This window comes from Gracilinanus agilis, chromosome 6 (assembly GCF_016433145.1).
Source record: "Gracilinanus agilis isolate LMUSP501 chromosome 6, AgileGrace, whole genome shotgun sequence".
Taxonomy (NCBI): Eukaryota; Metazoa; Chordata; class Mammalia; order Didelphimorphia; family Didelphidae; genus Gracilinanus; species Gracilinanus agilis.
This window is the reverse complement of record NC_058135.1, coordinates 238308763-238323631: the sequence shown is the minus strand read 5'-3', so window position 1 is coordinate 238323631 and position 14869 is coordinate 238308763. Positions and strand designations below refer to the sequence as shown.

At 43.7% G+C, this 14869-nt stretch overlaps 1 protein-coding gene across 1 annotated transcript in view; it reads left to right on the top strand.

Annotated features, from left to right (window-relative positions):
• Nucleotides 1-14869, top strand: part of SBF2 (SET binding factor 2) — a 545383-nt gene that overhangs the window by 504006 nt on the left and 26508 nt on the right. Inside the window, exons 31-33 of the mRNA XM_044680325.1 lie at nt 3850-4026; nt 11298-11399; nt 14420-14605. Of these exons, the coding sequence (XP_044536260.1) occupies nt 3850-4026; nt 11298-11399; nt 14420-14605 (465 nt within the window). The remainder of the gene's footprint in view (nt 1-3849; nt 4027-11297; nt 11400-14419; nt 14606-14869) is intronic.

The window sequence follows — 14869 nt, the reverse complement described above, 5'->3', positions numbered from 1 at the left end:
GATGCCATTCTTAGAGAGCTTGTTTCTCCAGGCCCGCGTCCCTGCGTGCCCGAGGGCTGGGAGGAGGGGAGGAAAGATGAAGAGTCTCCCCTGGGACCCCCGAAAGTAACTGGGAGCTTCTGCCTTAGGGAGTTTGCTGCTTAACCACACTGCTGTTATTGCTTCTCATGGTTCCTGCCAGGCAACCCAGAATCAGAGAGCCAAAGCACAGGAGCCCAAAGACATTCCCTCGGGAAGTGGCACAGTGGGGTGGGGTGAGAAAGTCAACATCCTTCTACACACATGTATTGGGATAGAGAAGGCTGTCCCTCTGCACACGTGTGCATCCATATTGGGTCAGAAATGAATGCCCTTATAGGCGCGTGTGCAGGCCTGATACACCTCTGCAAACACGTACGGGGCCTGAGAAGCGCCGCCCTCATCCACGGATGTACATGCATGTATTCACTTAGAAACCTACCGCCCTTCACACCTGTGCACACACGTGTTCCGGGTCTCCACGCAGGCACCCGCATGCTTATCTAGAGAGGAGTCTGGGCCAGTCTTGACCTCTGTGTCTACCCACTGACAGTCTGATGAACCCAGGCCTTCTGAGTGCAAACCCGGGCTCTGTCGGAAGGGGGCCGAGCTGGGACGCGAGACCGTGAGAGCCTGGAGATTAGGCTGCTCAGTGATCCCGTGGCCCAGGGCAGGCACGAGGCTTCTGTGAGAAGTGGGGGCCGCCAGGAGCACGGCTGGAGGAGCCTCCCGGAGGGCCCGCTCAGCCTGCCCAGCTCGCCAACAAGCCAGCTGTGCTCACGGCACCTGCGCTGACCCGGGGACTCCGACTGGCGTGGGTCCAGTCCATAGGAAGAGTCAAAAACACCTAATTCTTGTTGTGGCCACCCCCCCCCCCCCAGCCTACCTGCAGCCACGTGCATGAGCACAGCTGCACACCCACCCTCGGGGGACTGCAAAGTCGTTTCTAGAATTCATCTCATGGTTTAGCCACAGAAATACTTCAGGTATTCAAGAATGTTTGTGGACGTGTGTCTAGTTACATGTCCGCTAGCCCCAGAACAAAGCACGTCCACCCACAGCCGAGAGAACCCAGGAGAGGCCTAAAGAATAAAAGCACTCTTCTAAGCAGACTTTCTGATTGCTTTTGGCTCGGTCAGGCAGCGGCGAGAATCCATGTTTGTAAGGAGACGTCCAGCAAGTACTGGCGTCCTCAGGCCTTGGGATAAAGGGAGCAGGACCAGGAAGGTTTTTCCCTGAGCAAGGAAGCTTTTTGAAAAGCCTTTGCAAGGCTGATGGGTCTGATATTCAGGGACATGCATGGACTCTGCTCCTTCATACAGAGCAAACGGCCCGTGGCCTGGGGCTTCGCTGCACAGGGCAATCACTAAGAGGCTTCACTAAAAGAGACGAGCCTCCAGCAGCAGCGGCACCCCGTACCCCAAAGTAGAACCTGCGCGCAGGTGCCATCCTACAGGAAAGCTCCCAGCCACTGGCACCATGTTCTAAATGAATTCCCCAGAAGCTTGTAGTCTGAGGTCACATGGAAAGCCATCCCCAAGCAGCCACCTGCTCGTCCAAATAGGCCTGCTGCCCAGCTCTAACGTGGGGCAGAGAGCCAGCCCCCCTTCCTGCCTCCCTGGTCCTTCTGCTTCAGGGGCGCATCAGCGTAATCTCCTCTGCGTGACACTAGCCAGCTGTGTCGTGTCCTCAGGGACAGAACCGTAGAGAGAGGGGCAAACACTAGATTTCCCCTTTACCCATCAAAGCCCAACCCTCTCATGTATCAGAAGGAGCCCGACTCCATCAATATGATCCAGTTGCCATGGATTCCAGCAGTCTGTCATTGTTCTCTTAGAAAGGAGCCCCACAACTTAGCATGCAGCAGTGACAGCTGGTGGGTCCCCACTGCCCAAGCTCAGTCTCACCATTTAGCCTAGACAATCACACTTCAACACATGAAGCCCTCTCCATCGGCAGCACTCTGAGCACGGGGACAGCGTTCCTGCTGAACATGCCCTGCTGCCCTTCCATGCCCATGCCACCTGCAGAGTGCCTTGTGGAGCCTGGCACGGGAGAGTACCAGGCAGGCCAACACGATGGCTCTACAGACTTAGGAAACAGAATATTTCGCTTCATGTGGAATTGTTTTAACTCTAAAGGGACCAAAATGAAATACCATGCCTAGAAAACTACACTTAATGGCAATTGTCCTCTTAGAGCAGTGGAGAAGCATCCTTGTGCAGTGATGTTAGAAGGACTTTCCAATTAAACTATTTCCTGGCAGATGAGATCGGGAGACTTTTAAGTCCACTTAAAGACAAAGTAGTCCATCTTAAAGTTGAAACTGATTTCCAGTTGTGGAATGTCATCCTAAATTAGGACATCCCTCAGCGCAGTCTTCTTCTGTCAGAGTGATCTAGGATGCCTTTCATTTTCTCTCACATTTCAGTGGATGGTGACTGCTTCCCCTGAAAAGAGTAAGCAACTGATAGGATCCGAGATCTAGAGTTGTAAGGGACCCTCTGGATGAGGCTAAACCCAAGAGATGAGGGAACGTGTCTAACCACACATAGAGAATTACGTGGTATAAGGGGGATTTTATTTATGCCTGACCCCAGAGCCAGTACCCTCAGAGTCAAGGTAACTACCAGGTACTTGAATACCATGTGAGCTAGGAGTAGAGGTTCGCTAAGTACCTTGATCCAGAGGAAATCCAGAGTATTAGAAGACATTAAAAACATCATAAGGCAAAATGTTTCAGAAGGGAAGAGTATGTTAAAGAGGCAACTTCCTTTGTTATCTGATTTATAACCCACAGTTGGGGAGCTAACTAACATTAACTAACCTTTCTGCTGCCACATGGGGCAGTAGAACAAGCTGGGACTTGGGGCCAGAAGACCAAAGTTCACATGGCCAGGGCATCAGACAGGTGACTTCACCCAATGGGACCTTGGTTTCCTCCTTTGTAAAATTAGGATAATAAGTACAGTCATGTACATTGTACATAAGGGGAATGTGAACTACCATTATTATTGCTTTCTGCTCCTAGCATTCATAAATTTATACCACAAGAGCAATGTGATTTGTCTTTTGAATTATTGCATGATATAATACTCTCTTGAGCATGAAAAGGCACAATATCATGTCCTCCCTTAGAACTGATCTTTGTGAGAGCCTGAGCAAGTCACTTAACCCTGTTTGCCTCAGAGGCTCATCTGTAAAATGAGCTGGAGATGGAAATAGCCAACCATTCTAGGATCCTTGCCAAGAAAACCCCAAGTGGAGTCATGAAAAGTTGGTCATGACTGAAAAAAAGACTAAACTGAAAGGGTGCTTTGGACCTGTTGGGCTATTAGTCCTGGATTATTATAGTATATAACAATCATCTAAGGAATTCCTTCGTATTTACCTGTGTCACCAACTTCTTTATTGACCCATTTCTAAATTCTAACAGGTTAAACCTAACCTGTTGAAAACAGGCTTAAAGAACAGGCACACTCCTTAAAAGCTCAGCCAATATTTAAACCTCACTCCAATCTCTTTCACCCCTCAGAATGATGGGCATTTTCCATATTTGTGTGATACAATAGCAGGCACAAGGAGGGTGAAGTCACCTTCCCCTGCATAAGTCTTGGAACATCCAATTTTACTTAAATGGCAGTCCTAAAGAGTAGATGGCATTAGCCACACAAGTCCCCATTTCCCACCAGCCTCTTCTATATTCCCCAAACAGGGATGGATTTTGAGACAATAGGTTAATGGTATTTCTTGGTCTTATCAAATATTGACAGTGTTGCTAGGTAATTTGCAGAGCCTCTTCTGAATAACCCTTGCTATCTTTATCCACAGGGTTTCAAATTAGAATTTGCTTTAAACTGTGAGTTTGTTCCTGTTGAATTCAATGACATCCGACAAGTAAAAACCAGCTTTAAAAAATTAATGAGGGCTTGTGTCCCCAGCTCTATTCCTACTGATTCTGAAGTGACGTTCCTCAAGGCACTAGGAGACTCCGATTGGTTCCCACAGGTAATTAGTTGATGTAGCAAGTTCCTCCCGAGTCCCCTCAAGTGTCCAAATCCTGACTAGCCAGGTGATTTTTCAACATTAGGAATGCATGGACCTCCAGCTTCAAGAAAAGCTAGTCTGAAAGTCTTAACCTTTGAAAACCACTCACAAGCCACTCCTTAGTGTTTGAGTACCTTTGTGCTGGTCCCAAACAGAGACAAAAACTGACTATGGAAAGAGATAATTTTCCAGCTTAGATTACATTTCTATCCTAGTATACTGCTATTTAAAAAAATGAAAAATCATTTTGATGGCAAAAAAAAGAGGAAATCTGAATGAAATTCAATTCAACAAAAATATCTTAAGCCCCTGTTATGGGTGAGCCCTGGAAATACAGGAACAAAAATGAAACAGTTCTAATGAGGTATGAAATATATGCACATACAAGAAAGTATAAGGTAAATTGAGGAGAAAGAAAGAACATTAGGAACCAGGGGAGATGAGGAGAAATTGTTTGGACAAAGTAACACCTGAACTAAGCTTTAAAGGGAACTAGAGATTTTGAAGATGGAGACAAAGAAGTACATTTTTGGCATGGAGGATGACCTATGCAAATCCACCTAAGTAGGTGATAGATTGTTAAGTTCTGATAACAGCTAGCTTGCCTTGAATGTGTAGTGAATGAAAGAGAAAACGATGACATGAGATTAGAAAAGGAGTCTAGAGACAGATTGTAAATCTAGTCCTTCAAAGATTTTTGAGAAGAAAGATTTTTAAGAAATAATATGATAAGATCTGGGTCTTTGGTAGAAGATTTTAATGGTTAGATAGAATAGATAAGAGAGTATCTGGAAGCAGGAAGACCAAGTAGGAGGCTAGTAGGATAGTACAGGTGGGAGTTGCCAAGGGCTTTTGAACTAGGGCAGTGATCTGTGAGTGGACAAAAACACATGTGAGTGATGTTGTGGAGGGAGAATCAACGAGACTTCATAACTGAGTGGATATAATAAGTGAGCAAGAGGGAAAAAGCAAGCTTTACAGACTGGCTTAACCACTGGTGATGCTCTCAACAGGAAAGGAGTCCTGGAAGAGAGGAAGTTTTAGTGGAGAAATGTGAGTTTAGTTTTGAGCTTATTGAGTTTGAGATACCTATGGGACATTAAAGTGGAGATGTCCAGCAGGTCGTTAGCTGTGTAGAATTTGAGTTTAGGAGAAGAAGTGGAGATGTAGATATATAGGGTATAGATATGTACGTTTATGCAGGTAGATTGATAGATAGATTGATTGCTTGATTGATTGATTTGGGAGGCATCTGTGTAAAAATGATCATTAATGGTAATGACTGAGATCACCAAGGAATATAGAGTAGAAATGGAAGAAATGAGGGTACAAGAGAGTTTTTTGAGATGCTTTGCTTATAGGACAGGTATTGGATTCTGACCCCATGAAGGAATGGTCATATAAGTAGGAGACCCAGGAATGAAGCCAAAGGAGTACAGTATGGGGGGTGGGGGGTTAACAAGGTCACAAATTATAGTAGATGAAGATGATAGAACCCGAAAAAGAGACATTGGATTTAGCAGGTTACAAATTGTAGTCTTTGAAAGAGCAGTCTTGACATAATGATGGACTCACAAGTCAGATTGATAAATGAACAAGTTATGAGGAACAAGAGGCAGTTTGAGTGCAAAGAGAAAAAGATAAAGGACAGCAATTTGTAGACATGGCAGGATCAAGTAAAGATATTTTGTTTTAAGGGAGAAGAGACCTTGGCATGTTTGTAGACATTGAGTCAGCTAGACAGAGGTTGAAGAAGAGAGAAACAGAAACAAACATCAAGAGAGAACTAGATAAGGAAAAAGAGAAGGCCAGTGGGACAGAATAGGAGAAGAATGAAGGCAGAACTAAAGACAAGAGAAGGATTGAGAGAAGGCTGCCTTTTTCTCAGAGAATTTACAATGGAGTAAAGTCCATATGATCCATGATGTGTTAAATCAACAAGTATTTATTGAATACTTTATAGGACTTGGTTCTTAGTTCTATGCTTGGGCATTAGGGATACAGAAAAAATAAAAGATATATTCCCTGCCCTCATGGAGTTTACAGCTTAATTAGAATACCCACAACTGTCCTACATCCTAGATTCCTATTTGATCTACTCCAGCCCTGCTAGACCACTAAATCTGGTTCAGTTCAGCTGCCCTCACTGTGCCTACCCACTAGGGAAGCCTCCTACACCATCATTAGCACACCCTGCTGCCCATTCCAGTTACCTTCACATGCCATCTCTGGCAGCCCCTACCCCAAACTCATCCCTTTCCAACTCAGCTCCAGACCAAGTCTCTAACACCCTCTATTTGTCCTTGGTGTCCTGTGGAACATTCATTTGATTGCAGGAAAAGTTTATTCTTTGACATTCTTTACAAGCGCTCCTTTCATCTCCTGACACTAACTGAAACCTAGCCTTGCCCTAATGACAGCACCAGCCTTAAAACCCTCTCCAGAGGAGGCAGTACCTACTCCTGCTTCTTGACCCACTGGGAGGAGAAGAGGGGTGCTCATGCTCCTTGCTGACACTGCTTGATCTAGAGCAGTCCCCTTGCACATCACTCAACATTCACCTTATTAGATGAGGCCTTCCCTTAACATATATGTCTTTCTTTCTACCTCTATCACTATTCCTATGGAGGTCTTATTATGACCTCCTCTTCCTTAACCTTTGAGATATTTTCCAAATCTTATGGCCTCTTCTACATTTACTTGCCTTCCTCTCCAGCTAAAACTCCCATAGTCATTTCAGTGAGGTTCCCACTAAGCACTCTAGAATCCTTTATGCCCTTGATCTCTAAACACCCTTGCTTTGAAAATCCCAAATTCTGTTCTACTAGCAGTACTGCCACAATCCACTTTTCTGGCTTATACTTCTAAGCAGTCAAATATATCAAGACAAAGTAGTAAAACCATGTCAATTGACTTCCTAGAAATTCTTGGTTCATCCACATAGCTTGGCTCCCTATCATCATTATCTCTTTACTCTTTATCAAATTTTCCACAATAACTATCCCAAAACCTTTTCCAGCAATTCTTAGCAGATAAACTTGGTTTCCTTTGCTCTGAAAGGATTTAGACGAGTACAAGATTTCTCAACTGTTTTCCTGCTCACCCCTGTATTTCTGTGTTTTCCCTCACCTGTTCTTCCTTTCTTCCTCTGTCTAAGCCTGTTCATCAAGACCTATTATACCCCCAATTCTCTTCCCTTTTCCGAGCCCTCACTGCATTCGTCATCATAGTCATCTCCCCCATGCATATTAACTTCATCTTTTTTTTTTTAAACCCTTACCTTCCATCTTAGAATCAATACTGTGTATTGGCTCCAAGGCAGAAGAGCGGTAAGGGCTAGGCAATGGGGGTTAAGTGACTTGCCTAGGGTCCCACAGCTAGGAAGTGTCTGAGGCCAGATTTGAACCCAGGACCTCTCATCTCTGGGCCCAGCTCTCCATCCACTGAGCCACCTAGCGGCCCCTTACATAAACCTTATCTTCACATTCTCACTCCACCCACAAACATTTGGAATCCTCCCCCTCTTAAAATACTTTCCTCACAATGTTACCCATTATTCCACTGTCTTCTTATTCTTTTTTTCTAAGGCTTCTTTTCTCTGCCTTTGCTTCTTCACTACCCATCCATTCCTCAGCCCCTGGAAACGTAACATCTAGCCTAGTCACCCTACTAAAACTGTTCTTCACGTAAACAAACCACTTAATGGCCCAATCCCGTGGCCTCATGCCCATTTTCATCCCCTGTGGCTTCTGTGTAGCATTTGGCACTGTTGACAGCCCTCTCCTTGAGGCCTTCTCCATGCCTGGCTTTCTCCCTGTCATTAAGACTACTTCTCTGGCTCTTCCTCCTTTTCCTATTGTCTCATAGCAGACATTCCCCCAGGCTTCATCTTCTCCCATCTGTTACTCCCCCCCACCCTTGACAGGCCTCACCTATTACATTATCTCTGTGAAAATCACTCTCACATCTACATCTCCAGCCCATTTTTCTCCTGAGCCTTCAAACATACATATATTTTTAACTAATTCTGAGGCACTTCCAACTGGATATCCTGCCAGCACCTCAAATTCAACACATCTAAAATTAAACTCATCATATTTCCCAAACCAGTTTCTCTTCTTGACATCCCTATTTTATTCATGGCACTGTTACCCTCCAAATCACCCAAAGCTAAAACCTTTCTGTCACCTTTGATTCTCACTCACTACCGATCAGTATCCGGTGAATTTAATACCCATGGTATCTTGTATATCTCCCACCATTCTAGATCAAGCCTTTATTACCTCTCAGCTTAACTATTGCCATCATTTCCTAATTGGTTCCTTGCCTCCTATTTCTCACTCCTTCAATCCATCCTATGTAAGAAATGGCCTAATGCACAGCTTTGATCAGGTTACTTCCCGTTGCCTACCAGATTCTTTAGGCTGACATTTGAGGCCCTCCACAAATATTCAGCTTACTTTTCCAACTTTATTTTGTACTGCTGCCCTTCACGAACCAGCCAATTTTAACAACTCACCATGTCATAAACATTTCTAGCATTTTTCACTCATCTGTCTTTATTCATGTTTTTGTCCAGGCTTTACATGTCCTCCCCATCCATCTGTATAGAGATGTTCTGTAGGAGTCCTACTCCTAAAGGAAGCTTTCACTTGGCTTTCATGCTGGTTCATGAGCCTTTTCTCCTTTCGCCAACTCATAAAATTTATTTATACTTCTTTTATGAACCCACCACATTCTTTTTCCTTGTATGCACACACTTACTCAAACACTTACAGCCAGCACAGCACAGTGCTTTGATGCATTTGAACAGGTAGGTACTCAATATTTATGGAGTAAACTAATAAATATATAAATGACAACTTTCCTCAAGTCAGTCTTACTTATGTAAGTGAGGATAAAAGTATAATAAATGTTCAGAGAATAGAGAGAGATTGACATAGACTTGGCTAGCCAGAGGTTTCTTGGAGAGAATAAGGCCTCAAAAGATCAGCTCTCCTGGGAGGGTAGTCATGGTCCTGCCATTCCCTAAAGGATGTGCTATGGCTCTGTCTTTAACTGTGATGCTAGTTTGGGAGGAAAGATAAGTTTCCTTTCAAGTTTGTTGAATTTGTGATGATGATAATACATGCAAGTGGAAATATCTTGTAAGTTGTGGTAAATATAGCACTAAAATTCCAGAAGATCAGACCAGGCATAAAATCAGACATCACCACACAAAGGTTATAGTTGAAAGTGTGAAAACAAATAAATTCTCTGAGCACAAGAGAATAGAGCTCAAGAAGAGGATTGAAAAGAGAACCTTATAAAATATTTACATTTAGAATAGGAGGAGGAAAAGAAAGGCATAACAAAGATGATAGAAAAGGAAGGATCAAAGAGGTAGGAGGAGAACCAGGAGAGAGCAATATCATGGAAGCTAAAAGAAGAGAGGGAGAGGAGGAATTCAGTAGCAACGAATGCTGAAGAAGGGCCAAGGATGATGTAATTGAGAGGAAAATCCTTTGGATTTGGCAGTAAAGTTGTCTTTAGTGAAATCAGATTCTAGGAGGTGAGAAGGGAAATAGAGTGCCATAGAAGCAGAAGGCATTATCCACACATCAGGAGAAATGAGAGTAGGGAAGGAAAGCAATAGAGAAGGATGGTAGTTGATGACTTTGAGCAAAGCCCATGGTTTTCATCACTAGGTGAAATGAATAATAAGATAAATGAAGGGAAAACAAAATAAGATTCATCTGTGCTATGATGTTCAAGAAAGATTATCTAGATTCCATTACATTGTATTTGAAAGAAAGTTTAATCACTTCGCCTTCTTTCAAAACAATTGTTGGTTGTTCCTTGTCCCTCTCTGGGACAAGAGAGATAATGATCTTTTTGTCTTAGCAGGGGCAAAATTACTCACCTTCATGTGCAGAGCTGGCCCTCAACTAGTTTAGGAAAGAGAGAGAATTTCTTTCAGGATGCACCCTCTCACCTTTCAGAGCCCCTCATTCCCTTCCTGGCTCCTCCTTGCCCCTTAGACACATTCAGATATCTGATGCCCAACCTACTCAGAAAGTGAAATATCGCCCAGCCTTCCCTCCACAAGCCTGCGCTCTGACCTGCAGACTGACCTTGCCTTCCCAACACACAGGCATGGCTGTTGCTGTCTGGTACCCTCAGTTCCCAACTCCCCATCAAACTAGAGTGGGATTAGCAAATACCATTCATGGGCTGTCCTTTGAAGACATTTAACAGAGAGCTCACAAACATATGGTGCCTTGTCCAAAAGAATTCTGGTCGTTGTGAGCAGGCAGGTTAGGTCAAAGGGTGTTCAGGTGCAGGACACCACTCCCACTCGTTGGAATATGCACATGGGGCCCCACTGTACTGCCAAGAAAAGGTGATGAACGCCCCTGAAATGCTGGATGGAACTCCTTGGCAAAGTGGTGGGAGGCCTCAGCCAAAGTCGCCCTAGACGGGCAGGCACAGAGGAGCTGTAATATCCAGATCAGTCTGAATTTTTTAAATGTGTCTCTGGCTCTGGCCTGCCCAGACATATTCATTTTGAGATCTACCTGCTGAGCTCAAATCCTGAGTTTCCTTTACAACCTTTGAATCAGGAGGCTTAGGACCGTGAGAACAACTAGAGAGAGATTTCTTCTCATTTGATTACATAATAATTAATGTAATCAACTTGAAATAGTTTCAGCAGTACTTGGGAAAAATGATGGGGAAACATTTTAAAAAGCACATTCCTTCAGCTTGGCAAGGACCATCATCTTCAGAGCAAAGATCATCACAGACCAGAGCCACCTTGCTCTGAATTAGTTTTACCACTTACCAAGGAGTTCTACAGGGTCAAAGTCCCTCACAACATCATTACTTAGAAACTGAGTTTTCTGATAGTATTTTATTTTTAACTTTTTTTTCAATTTTGAGCTTTGAGTTCTTTTCCCCCCTTTGCTAAGAAAGCAGACAATCTGAAAGGGATTTTACACATGCAAGCATGTAAAAATCCTTGGAAACTTTTAAAGGCAGGCATTCAAACAATGTGCTAGGCCTTTTATCCTGATTTTATGGAAACTCTTCAAAGCTTGTAGACACTTCTGGGTTTGCGCTATCCAGGTGGCTCAGCTGTGCTCATGGCACAGAGACATGTTACATCCCAGGTTGACACAAAGTCCCCGCGTACACGGTCACCAGCCAGTGCGCTGTGATTAATCACAGTCTCATCTCTGTCCTTCACTCAGCTGCACAGGTTACTGCTGCTGGCCGTGGTTGTAGCTGAAGTGCTAGAGAGCGGCTCCTCCGTCCTGGTCTGTTTGGAAGATGGCTGGGATATCACCACACAAGTAAACTGCTTGCATGAATTTTGTTATGTGTTTAACTTTGTATTTACTTGTCAGTTTAGTTTGTTGCAAAGTTTAGCAAATAAATCTTGGCATCAAATAGCACTGTCTTTGTCAAATAAAAAAATCCTATTTTGAATGTGCTCTTCCACCAAAATACTCTGCCCGTGGGATTTCAGGACATGCTAGGCATTTGTTTAGCACCGTTGGGCAAGCTACCAGCACTGGCAGGTTAGGTTGTCAAAGGAATGAGTGCCAGCCTGACGTAGGCAAAGATTTGGATTTCTCACTCTCTCTTGGCAGTTGGGAATCCTTGTTTTTCCTGGAATGGCCATGGTTAGAGAGGAGAGAGACTATGGTTATTAGGGAAACAAGGAGAATATGAGTGAGTTGTATAAGGGCACTTCCACTAAACAACAGGTCAAATTGATTTATCAGTCAATTGATATAATAGAGAAAGCACTGGAATCATAGCAAGAAACTCTGGGTTCTGTTCTTGGGTTTGCCACATGATAATGAGCAAGTAACAATCTATCTGAGACTCAGTTCCTTCATCTGTAAAATTGGAACAATAATGATGATACTTGCATTACTTCCCTGATGGTACAAACTCACTAGTAAAGAATTGGGAAGATATGGCCATACAGTGCTAAGTCACAAAAAAGAGTTGGGAGTTGTATTAAACTAGAAGCTCAATATAAGCCATTGCCGAAAAGGATAATGTGATCTTAGACGGCATTAAGAGGGACACAGTGTGAAAAACCTAGGAGGCTGTAATCAAGCTGTTGTTCTGCCCCTGTCAAACGACAACTGGAAAAATGTTTGTTCAGTTTAAGAAAGACATTGGCAAGCTGGGACGTATCCTACAGGGTTAACCAGAACAGTGAAGGAACAACCATCCATTTTAACAGACATTTATTAAGAACTTACTCTGTTTAAGGCACTGTGCTAGGTGCTCTGAATAGAAAGACACAAACAAAATTGTCCCTATCCTCAAAGAACTTACATTGTACTTGGGGGAGCAAGGTAATAGAGCATGTACATAAATAGAGTAGGAGAAAAATTGAAAAAGAGAATGCAGTAATAACATCTGGGAAGACTTCACAGAGGAGATAGTAACTTATCTGGAAATTGAAAGAAGATAAGGATTCTGAGAGGCAGATGAAGGCATATATTCCAATCATGGGGGAAATTGGCCATGCACAGAAGCAAAAGCCAGGGTGTCAAACTCAGGGAGCAACTGGTTGTCTAGCTTAGGTAGGACCTTGTATATATAAAGGGGGTTGGTATGAAAGAAGACTGGAAATATAGGTTGGAGCCAGGTTTGGAGGGCCTTCAATGCTTAACTGGGGGTTTGGGGTTTTGGAAGCCACTGATGGTTTTTGAACAAGGGAGTGACTAGTTCAAGCCTGTGCCTTAAGAAGGCCTCTTGGGAAGCCATGCAGAGGGTGTACTGGAATGGAAGAGACTGGAAGCACTGAATTAGAGGCAATTATAGGAGTTCAAGAAGAAAGAGTGATTGCTGTGTAAGTGATGAAAAAGAGATAGATGTAAGAGATAAGGGGCCAGGACATAGGAGGGTGAGGGGGATAAAGACATCAATGAGGATTTGAGGCTATGAAATGAGATAATCAAGAACATGATGTTTCCCTCAACAGACATGGAAATTTAAAGTATAGAAGGGTTCATAGGAGAAGATAATGAGTTTGAGATGCCTATGGGATAGCCAGGGAGAGACTTCCACCAGGCAGTTGCAGATGTAGAACTAAAGTTCAGGAGAAGGATTTGACAGGCAGTTTGGGAAGCATCTGTAGAGATGATACTTGAGCCATTAGGGGGATGAGCTTTCTGATAGAGAGAGAAGAGAAGATGGCCCAGGACAGAGGCCTGAGAAATCCTTACTGAGGGACCAGGAACTGGATGACAGGCTCACAAAGGCAGAAAGAAAATCATAAGAGATAATGGCATATTAAAAAAAAGGCTGGACAACATGACTGCCTTCGTGTATTTGAGGGATTGATAGGTTCGTATATTTAGAGCTAGAAGGGGCATTTAGTCCAACCTTCTCATTTTATAGTTAAGGAAACTGAATCACAAAGAGTTCAAGTGACCTGCCCAAACCCCAGTAAGTGGAAGAGTCAGGATTTTAATTCAAATCTTCTGACTATAATCCAGCCCTCTTTCATAGGAATTCAATAGGATTTGGTAGTCCTCAATTCCTTCTTTAAACCCATATCTTTTCTTCAAATTTCAGGCAGAGAGAGGAATAATGGATGGAAATTTCAAAGACACTGAGCACTTCCTAACAATTAGAGCTGTCCAAAAGTAGATGGGATGCTTTAGGAGATAGTGGGGTCCCCTTTAGTTGAGGTCTTTGAATAAATGCTAGATGTCATTAGGCAATATTGTAAAGAGGATTCTTGGTGTGACACAGATTAGACCAGATGGTTTCCAAGGTCTCTTGCAGCTCTGAAATTGTGATTCTTTGGGTAGGTCTGAGATGAGCACTTTGTAAGCAATAAAGTACTCTAGGAACGTGAGCAACAGCCTCTCAAGGCCAGACCAAGAGATGGTCCTCAAAGCCAGAGAGCTGGACTTAAGGATGACTCCCTCTTGAGCAGACAGCCTTGGTGTGCCTCCTCTCAGAGTTCCTTCTGCCAATCAAATCCTTCTCCCTGTGCTTATAAACTAACCTCTGGCAACCCTGAGAATTTTTGCCATAAGTCAATTTATTAATTAAGGGTCTAGGTTATCCAAATGGTTCAGATATTGCCTTCCCTCAGAGATAACGCTAATCAAATTTGACCTTGAGTCTTTACATCTTGCTTGAAAGAGTCGTGAATGAATTTGTTGCAACCAATTCCATCTGCCAGAGCAATGAAATGAGTTCACAATTCAGATGTTTTTGTTTGTTTGTCTTTTTTACTTTGTATCAGCCCTCCTGTCACCCAGGGAGCACTGGGGAGCTCAGATGCCTTTCTCAGGACTGTTACTAATGCTTGTCCTCCCTGCTTGTGTCCTAGGTGGCATCCCTCGCCCAGCTGCTCAGTGACCCATTCTATAGGACTCTGGGAGGCTTCCAGATGCTGGTGGAGAAAGAGTGGCTCTCCTTTGGTCACAAATTCAGTCAGAGGAGCAACTTGACCTTCAACTGTCAGGGGAGTGGCTTTGCTCCCGTCTTCTTGCAGTTCTTGGACTGTGTGCATCAGGTAATATGGCTGGACTGATTTGCTCTTCAAGGGAAAGGAGTGAGGAGAAGGGAAGAAGCATTTATTGAGCACCTGCTGTGTACCAGGCCCTAAAAGGAAAGTGCTATTATTAACTTCAACTTACAATTGAGGAAACTGAGGTAGGCAGCATTGAAGTGATCTGCCCCAGGGTCACACAGCCAGAAAGTGTTGAAGGCTATTCCACCTCAGGTTTTCTTGACTCCAGGCCCAGTGCTCTGTCCAGTGTACCACGTAACTGCCTCG